General features: G+C 40.5%; 1 protein-coding gene across 1 annotated transcript; it reads right to left on the bottom strand.

Annotated features, from left to right (window-relative positions):
- Positions 1-7,820: 7,820 nt before the first annotated feature.
- On the bottom strand, positions 7,821-9,101 carry pou3f3a (POU class 3 homeobox 3a). The gene has a single exon (XM_041057475.1). The coding sequence runs from the start codon at positions 9,099-9,101 to the stop codon at positions 7,821-7,823; it is 1,281 nt and encodes a 426-aa protein (XP_040913409.1).
- Positions 9,102-10,012: the final 911 nt, after the last annotated feature.

Genomic DNA, 10,012 nt, shown 5'->3' with positions numbered 1-10,012 from the left:
TATTATCTGGGGATACCAGCCCAAAAGAAGCAGCGCATGGTTGATTATTGTTGTTGTATACACATTAAGTAGTTTTCAAGCAGTTGGTTTTCCATGGTGATATCTAAGGCAGAAACAGAAGAAGAAACAAAAAAGATTTTAAACAATATTTAAAAACACCTGGGGACATTAACAGTCATTACATACAAAAAAATGATACTTCACAAGGTTTACATTCTATGATTTTAATGGATGTAGACGTGAATTAACAGTTACATTCATGTGTTTTCAGTCTCTGAAAAGGCTGAAGTAAATGTGACATAACCAAAGAAAAAACTGAGTGTCTCATTAGATAGTCAGAGAAGTTCATCTGCTCAGTGATCTATTACTAAGTGACACTGCCAAAAATGAAACAGTGAGAGGAGGAATGACTTCCCCATGATGCTGAAGACATAAACAAAATCTACACACACACAACACTGAGGGATGTAGTCACAAAGGACGCAGATGTGTTGCTTACTGGCCTAAATGAGGTTAATAATTAACAGCTGAGCTGTAATGTTTCACACATGAATAGAAACACACACATTTACACAAGTACAGTAGAGTACACACCCATGGTATAGTTGCCTGTCTTCCCTTGATTTCAGACTCTGATGCAACCTTGATGAAACATAGAGGCATCTTCAGGACACGCACACAGGACACGTCTGTTCCTGTGGTTTATATTTCCTGCTCCTAGTGGTGGGACAGCTAAATGTTAGTAAAGTGTTGAGGTTATTCTGGCATTCAGGTCTCAAATCCATCCCCCCAGATGGACTTGTACTTAGGAGCTGGGAGACAAGGAGATCTCACTGTTTAATGCCTTGTGAAGGTACAGTGTTAACCACCTAGATGTAGTAGGTATTTATAAGTGAATGAATGACGTTTACTTTTCACAGTAAACAGCTAACAACATTAACAAAAGCTCCATTCTATTCAGTTTTCCCAGTAAACCATGACAGTGAGATTATACCAGCAGCCTGAAACTGAAGCAGTTAAACAAAATGAATTTAATTATTTACACCTGTGCTTTTCTTACTCAAACATGCCAAAATCTCTTCCATGAAAAACAGGATCATTGATTCAGTGATCGTGCTGTGTAGTGTACAAGAATCAGTCTTAGTTACTGTTAAATATCTAATGTCAAAATGAAAACATAGTGTACATATCAATGAAAAAATAAAAAATAAAATAAAATGTTATCCACTATATGTTTTATCCAAACAGGTGAAAGGAAATTATCTCTTCAGCAACTGTACCTACATTCTTGCACAAAATCCCTTACATGTCACTGAATAGCATTGCTGGTTGTTGCCAAGGTAACAAGGTCACCAGTTCCATGGCAACAAGCAGCCTATACTCTCATCCCCTCTGCAAGTGTTGATGACAAAATATTTTCTGTGACACATGGTTTAACACTTATGACTCAGGATGTAGGAATTAAACCCACAGTCAGACTACAACTAAATATATTTTTTATGAAACTTAGAGCACAGATGATTTACTGTCAGACATAAAGGTGGTAAACATATAAGTAAGCCTGTGCTTATTTCTTGTTTCATGTCGTGGTCTTTTGATATAATCAATAAAGCCAGGCATTTGTTTAGTCAAATGCAGGACTAAATCAGCCAGGTATAGAAAAAACAAAAATGAGGACAAAGACATGAGACAGCAATCCGAAACCAATGGGACCATGTGGTCTACACGATAATAAAAACAGACCAGTAGATCATAAGACTCTTCATTTTGGATTTTAACACATTTACCTTTCGAAATTACTGACTAGGAACAAATTATTTCAAAATGGTAATGAGCTGATTTGCACTGCAGGGGGCTCCTGGCTGCTTGTTTCAACAAAAACTCAGCTGTTGCTCAGCTCAGGGACTGACTGAACAGGTGATAAGAGACTGTGACAATACAATAACAGATCAATAAGACAGCCTGAGAAAATCTAAATTAAAAAAATCTTCTGATCAAGACGCGTTTAAATATACTTATTTAATGATAGGTTTGATGAGAAACAGTATCCACACACAGTTGTCATTAATTTTAGAGGATTATGATCGTATCAGCTCCTCCGTGCAGGCTGTTACTGTTTTCACGGTGTGGTATGTGCTATATGGTGACCCATGTTTCCTGTGCTGATAATTCGTGTTTTACATTTAATGAAATTTAAGAGTTTTTACTATAGCTTCACCGCTGAGTTCGTACAGCGCGTTCTCACATTTACATATGAGCCTATTTCTCTCCCACACCTGTTTACTCTTTCTCTGTCTCTCAACCTGTCTGCATCACTACTGGAGGAAAACAGGTCGATGCAAAATTTCGGATACATCATGAGCATGAACAAAATGCCTGGTTTTCCTTAGCATCGAGTAGAGAGATTAGAGCAATAAATCAAATTAAGCGGGCCTACCTTGATGGTTGCTTTTGAGGGCAGATTTTATGCTCTTATTTCGCCGAGCCAATCAGCTCGGTGGCCGCGCTCCTCTTCCACTGCATGCCGAAGTCTACCGAAAATATCCCAGTTTGAACGTTTCACTGCCGGATCGATCGCCATCGTGCAGCCTGTGGATGATGCTGACGCAAGAAGAGCAGGTGGTCACTGATTTAAAGGAGCGTGGGGCGATGAAAAAAAAAAAAAGTTAAGTGTGACTCTTGGTGCCAAAGTGCCAAAATATCTGCAGCTCACCTTATACCATTGAATTTTCTTCCCAAATAGTAGGCAACTATATCACACAACAACAAAACAAATAATAATAATGACAACACAAATCACTGACTTATAAGTGGTGTAGTGTAGTTGTAGTGTATCTACCTTAATTTGTCATACATTCCTAAAACGCAAATTAGTGTTATTTTTCATTGAAAATGCTCACTGAAAAGACACATGTACGTGGGTCCTTGTAGGTTTTGGGTGTTAAGAAATTTCACCAACAAAGCATTTTGACCAAAAAAGTCAAGAAAAAGAAAAAGTCTCATCTCACAGGCCGTTATGGAATCTGAATAACATTTAAATCTTTCTTTTAATTATCAAGGGAGCAGCAAATGTGCATTAATTACATTGTCCAGGAGATGGCAGCATCCTACCTTAAATCCACTGGGCCTTTAGTTGAGGAGGCATTTCTGTTGGTATGTTGTGGTGTTCATAGGGGTAGGTTTGAGGGTTTTCTTCTTTTGTTTTGTTTTTAATTCAGACACATTAAAAGTTCAGGTGCCTCTTTTCAGAGAACCAGATAATAATAATAAATTATCGCCTGACACTGATCTGAGAAATGCAAAACAGCATGCTGAGATGTTCCTCCACAGGTAATTCAACTAATTTATACAAAAAAAGATCTGTTGTATTCTCAATCTGAACACACGTACAACTGGTTCACACACTTAGTATGCAGGATGAGATTCTTTTCATGGGCATGCTTGTCTAAATTGGCATCATGCCCATGTGTTGAACATGCCCATCAAACGAGTTCCACTCCACCGGTCTGGCACATGCATGCTCGTCACGTTCAGTGGCACCCACACAACAAGCTTGCTAGTGAGAGAATTCATTTCCCTGTCCATTATTCCACAGATGTTTGCTTTAATTTCTTCCTGATGGAGAGACTTTGGTACTCCATCTTTCACCAAAAAAGGCAAACACAAGGCAAAGTGAAAAATGTTCACCACCAAATCAGAATATTCAAAGAAGAGCAGAGAACCCGCACACATAACAATGTTGACTGAGCCATGTACAGATGATTGTGTAACATTTAGAGGGGGAAAAGTCAAACCTTTTAATACACTCATATACAAACTAAACAGCTTTGACATTACATCCACCTAAAATGTACCCTTTGAGTCTTTTCTTCATGCACACCACGGCTTCTGGCTCCAGGTAAGAGTTACATGTCTCATGAGTTTCGATTCACACTGAGGAAGCCATGATGTGTTAATCAGTGTTAGACTTTAGTAGTTAACCAATCTCTGCAATGTGAAAATAATTAACACCAAACAGTGGGGACTGATAATGTGCAAACCACAGTGAAATAGTTATAGATGAAAACTTTGCTGTTGCTAAATAATTTGTTGAACGAGTGCAGGTGTGTGTCTGTTGTGTGTGACTGTGCCTGAACTGTGAGGCACAAACAGCAATCACCAAGGAAGGGATTATCAAGCAATAATTGCTTTGTGTAAAGTACTTCTCAAAAAGGCTTCAAGAGCAATTATGAGCAATTACATTAGCAGTTGTTGTAGGATAAGGTAATAACATCTTTAGTGTGTAACTGCAAACAGCTTCTGTTTCAGTGATGCAAGACACAATTGTCACTAAATTTTAACAGCACATACATGTACAAACAAAAACTACATTTTGATGTCATCACAGTGAACATTCGTGTGAGCTGAGCTGTTTCTGTTGACTGAGGTGTTTTTGGGTTCATGTTTGGACACTCTGTGTACCGTAACATCATCAGCTATTACCTTCAGATCACAGCATTGCTATTCAGAGAAGACATCCAGCATCGTGTGATGACAAAACCTCTTAAAGGGCTTTTTATCCCCCCCCAATTCCATCCTTATCTCCCATCTTTACATCACTAAGCTTTGAGGGGATCACACTGCAATCCAATCCTGGAAGCTTAGATTTTGCCCCCCTCTCCCCCTTTTCTTTTTTCTTTTTCTTTTTTTTTTTATTAGTGAGCTTGGGCTCTTGCAGCTTGATGGGAATACATCACGTTAAGAGCCATTGGTGGAAAAGTACCACCTGTTCACCTCAGTGTGATACTATTGTGATATTACTGTACTAGCTGTACTAGCTAGAGAGCATACAGAAGTCTTCCAATTTGCATTAACACTGTGTGTTCAATGTGTAAACTGTGATTTGATTTCATGCCAGAATACTGTCTTTTATGTTTTGTTTTGTTTTGTTTTGTTTTGTTTTTTGTTTTGTTTTGTTTTGTTTTGTTTTGTTTTGTTTTGTTTTTTTGTGGTGGTTGTTGTTGTTGTTGTTTTTACATTGAAGTTACTTGATGAAATGTGTTTTTGTCTGACATTTTTCAGTTTCATGATTATCTGGTGAAAACACTGTTTCTGTGAAAATGTCAATTTGTCCGGAGCTAAGAAATACAGCTCCATTTTCAAAGTACATCTTTGAGTTCAACCAATAATGGCAGAATCCTCTCAAATTTTACAGAAGCACCATCAACATGTCCTCATCATATTTACTTGTGTCTTTTCAGCCTCTTCACAGATTGAAAATTGACCTGGAGTGACAGCGGCTGTATAGGCTGACGTGTGAGGAGCCATTCAAACCACCCATTCATACAGGAAGACTGCTATTTATAACCACGAGGCCCAAATTTTCCCTAAATCCTGCCAATGTTCAACTAAGACACACACATAAACAGGCAAACACACACTTTGGACACTTTTTGACATGTTTTTGTGAACGCCTACATGTGTTTTAATAGTAGTTATAAGATTTTTTTTTTTTTTTAAGTTTTGGCATCATAGGATACATGGTGCTCCAATGGGGACAGAAATCCAAAAGAATAATTTAATCATTGAGAGAGACAGAGTTACAAAAAATGTGTATGCTGGTCATCCATTTGTTTTCGTAAGACCTCATGCCAATAATACATATGCAAATTGTAATTAAAAGTGTAACAGCTGCAGTAATGCATTAACTTCCAGGTTTATGTTTATTTCTGCTTTTTGTCTTTTCCTACCAGCAGACTTTTGACCTTGTTCCCGGTCTCACTGCAACTGCAGCTTCTCCTTGACCATTTGTCGGACTCCCCACATTGTTATCAGTGAGATTTTGGATTTGTAGGCTAACATCAGCATGCATATGTGTATGTTTCTGCATGTATTTATTATTGTGTATCATCGTGTGTTTGCGGGCATCGATCGGAGAAAGAGAGAAGAAACATAGATTGTTTTTCAGAGCCAGCATCCCAAGCTTCTCACTGCCTATCTGCCAAACCCATCATCTGTGGCAAAAGATCTGCTGCCTCGTGTCACTCCATCTCGCTGTCACCTTGGCAACCGCTGCCGAGGTGAACTGCCAGCTGGGATAGCCGACCTCTGTTGGCTGTGTTCCACAGAGCTGCAGTCCATAGCACTGCCACAGGATGTATGTGGCTGGACTGATACGCAGTATATCACACAAAAATGTAAAAGCAAATTCCAAGAACAGCCTTAAGTGATGTGATCAGTCAGTTTGAATAGAGTTAACATTGCTTCATATATATAGGAGGTATAAAACCTGGGTAATGTGTTGTGTATTGACAAATAATTTTAGCTTGTGTTATAGTAAATACTGGGATGGGTTAAACAGAAGGTGAAAATATAGGGAAACTGCTTGGGATGCAACTAGTAAATGTTTTAATTATTGAGGAATCGTTGAGGAATATTTTCTTGATTTGTTGTTTTATCTAGTACGTGACAGAAAATAGTGAAGATGCCTTTTATAATCAAGGCAATACAGTCAAATTGCTAGTTTTTATTTGAGCAATGGTCTAATACTCAAAGACATTGACTTAAATATCATATATAGCAAAGAAAATCATCAAATCCTTGCAATGGTTTGTCATTTTTGATGAAATAATTGATCAATCATCAGAATAGCTGTCAAGGAATTCTCTGTCAAACAACTAATCGATTAATAGGTAATTTAAGGACGCTGATGTTAACAAGAAAGCCCAAGCAGAATGATATGAATATTAAGAAAAAAAGACTTTAGTCTTATGCCTTTATCACTTCTTTATATAACTTATGAGATAATGTCTTTTTGATTCTGATGAAAGATGGTTTACATTTGCCATTTTGACAGGTAGAGCCTTGTTGGTTTACTGGACAATATCCTTGTGTGTGTGTGTGTGTGTGTGTGTGTGTGTGTGTGTGTGTGTGTGTGTGTGTGTGTGTGTGTGTGTGTGTGTGTGTGTGTGTGTGTGTGTGTGTGTGTCGGGCAGAACCTTAAAAATAATGGCCATCTCAGATATCTTAACACAGCTTTCCCTTGTGTCAGATTTATTAAATAATTAGTCTATTCCATGAAAATAAGCAGTGGAAAAAAATAAATAGTTCAAATCATCACACAAGAATACACAGCAGACTCACTTGTACATTAACTTAAGGGAATGTTTTCTAATTTTAAAAAAAAAGAAGAAGAAAAAGAAGTTTCCTATGGAGGAAAACACAATACTGGAATTACTTCTGCTCTTTGACCATCTTAAACTGTCACAACATAAATCCACTGACACAACACAAAGTGAGAAACACCTTTAAAGGAAGATAAATTATTGCTCATTAAAAAACATCTTAATCCTGAATAAAGCGCATCAAATCACTGTGGTTCATTTCAAATGTAGGTTACAGCCCAGTCTAGCCTGTGGGACATTAAAATCTGCAGCATTACAAGGGAACTTTTATTTTTAACAACACAGATTTGTAAAGAACTTGTTCTGTCTGGCCTTAAAGTCTCTGAAATGTTTATTTTTTTCTGTGGGCTGTGATCTTTTGGGAAAAAAATGACTTTAAAAGACTTAAAATTTGTTTTCCTTTCAGATTTCATTTAGGCTTTTAATTTTCGGTCCCAAAGATTCATAGTGCAGAAAAATGCCAGACGATGCATAAAAGTAGACATCTGCCCTGCTCTGAAATGAACACACACTGGATAACATTATTGTGAATCAGCGGACATATGTACTGTAAGAAAAGTTAACCAAATATTCTAGCCATCGAGGGAAACAGTTCTCTAAAAATCTATTCAAACACTTCACGTTGTTCAGATTTCTTGTCCGTCACTTTGTTTATTTTCACGTGTCGCTGTACATCCTCTTGCAGTCTATGGATGGTGACGGTGTGTCAGGACCCATGCTGCCCACCTGTGAGTATGCGTCCTCAGGGGTACGTGGGAGTCCAGGTGGCGTCATGCGCTTCTCTTTCTGCCTGCGGTTGCAGAACCAGACCCTGACAACCTCCTTCTCCAGCTGCAGAGTGTCCGCCAGAGAGTTGATCTCCTGCGCAGAAGGTTTGGGACACTTGAGGAAGTGACTCTCTAACGCGCCTTTTACGCTCACCTCTATGGATGTGCGCTTTTTCCTCTTCCTGCCCTGGGTGGCGATCTTATCGATGCTGGTCGGGCTCCCGGTCGTGGAATCGGCCTCCTCCAGCCATTTGTTGAGCAGAGGTTTCAGCTTGCACATGTTCTTAAAGCTCAGCTGAAGCGCCTCGAACCTGCAGATGGTGGTCTGTGAGAACACGTTGCCGTACAGGGTGCCCAGAGCTAAGCCCACATCTGCCTGTGTAAAACCGAGCTTGATCCGCCGCTGTTTGAACTGTTTGGCGAAATGCTCCAAGTCATCAGACGTCGGTGTGTCCTCGTCTGAGTGCGGATCATGGCTCACACCGTGATGCTGGTGAAGGTGTGTGTGGTGATTATGGTGGTGATGGTGATGGTGCTGGTTTCCGTGGTCCAGCTCCGGGGACTCTCCGCGTACCAGTCCCGGGTGCATAAGGCTCTGCCCGGCGTGTGAGCTGAGCATCCCGTTGACTGTAAACCCGCCTGGCTGGGAGTAAATGAGGGGCTGCTGCTGCTGCTGCTGCTGCTGTTGTTGCCCCTCTGTGATGCTGATGTGAGCTGCAGAGGTGCCTCCCCAACTTCCCGGGTGCGTCTGATGTGGTCCCAAATGTGGGGACCTGTGGTGCAGACCGGAGCCTGAGTGGAGGTCCTCCCTGCCGGCGTTTCTCTTCACCTCTTGAGGCTGGGAGCTGGGTGGCCACGGAGAGCCGGCCTCGACCGCTGCCACGGCGGCTGCGGCTGCTGCGGCGGCTGCGTGAGGCAACGATGTCATCCACTGGTGAGCATGGCTGAGCATATGGCCCCCGTTGCTCGCCACCATGGCTCCCTGCATGAAATCACTCTGCACCATCTTAACTGAAGGATCCCCTCTGTATCCACTCGAAACCGTGGTCACAGCGGTGCTGCCCGGCTGCATGCCACCACCCCTCCGATCAGAGTGAAGGACCGGGCCGGATAAAATCCTGCTGCTGGCTAGGTATGGACTTGAGGTGGCTGTTGCCATCCCCCAAAGCATATATCTTGATATGTATTTATCTCTTATGATGCTTGAAGTCCCAATTTTCTCTAATCCATAGCCTAGAAATTTAGTCTACAAAAGCATAAGCAAAATTTTTGCGCGACTGGTAAAAAAAAAAGTGTCAAATCACTCCATGAAGGCTTAGATGATAATTTTAGATAAATAGCAACTTGTGCGTGCTCAGATCTGTGCGATAAAACGTACTTTTTAAAGCATTCCTGTGCGACAAAACGATAGTTTTCAAAACTTTTCTCTGTCCCGTGAGCCCCGCCGTGCGTAATCCACAGACCTGACGATATGGCAGAACACGTTCTTTGATCCTTGCCAAACTGAGGAGCTGCTGGACCGCTCAGTTGTACCTCGATTCTCTGATATTAACGATCTGAATGAGTTTAAATGATAATGACAAAAACTTTAAAGCCTCTGCGGTCCTCTGTGTTGTTTCTCTCTCTCCATCTGCTCTATCCGGTGCGTCCTCTACGGAGAGAAGGAGACGAGCATGTGTTTACGTTGTGCCAAGGCTGCGTATTCCTCTTCCGTCTCCATCCAATTACAACTGGAAGACTCTGAAAAGCTCCCGCTGATTGGACGCACAGCCCAGAGAGGAGTTGGTGCGAGTCGAGCCTCGGGTGCACAAAGTTCTTGCTGCAGGAAAAATCAACAGAATACTAGAAAATATTACAATAGAAAAAAAAAAACCACACAACGAATAGCGTGGTTGTATTTTTAAGGACGCGCAAAGCAACCTATGCATGAATTATCTGAGGAAAAAGAGAAAAAACTCGCAACTAAAGAAAACGTCTTCAAATATTATTATTGTCATCATCATCATCATTATTATTTCAATTCTTTAGCCAATTCTGAGGTCATAAAGTCATTAAAGTTCATTATGTCAGACAAAATAATAC

This window comes from Toxotes jaculatrix, chromosome 15 (assembly GCF_017976425.1).
Source record: "Toxotes jaculatrix isolate fToxJac2 chromosome 15, fToxJac2.pri, whole genome shotgun sequence".
Classification (NCBI taxonomy): domain Eukaryota; kingdom Metazoa; phylum Chordata; class Actinopteri; family Toxotidae; genus Toxotes; species Toxotes jaculatrix.
Note: the sequence above shows the minus strand (reverse complement) of the source record. Positions and strands in the feature narration are given on the sequence as shown.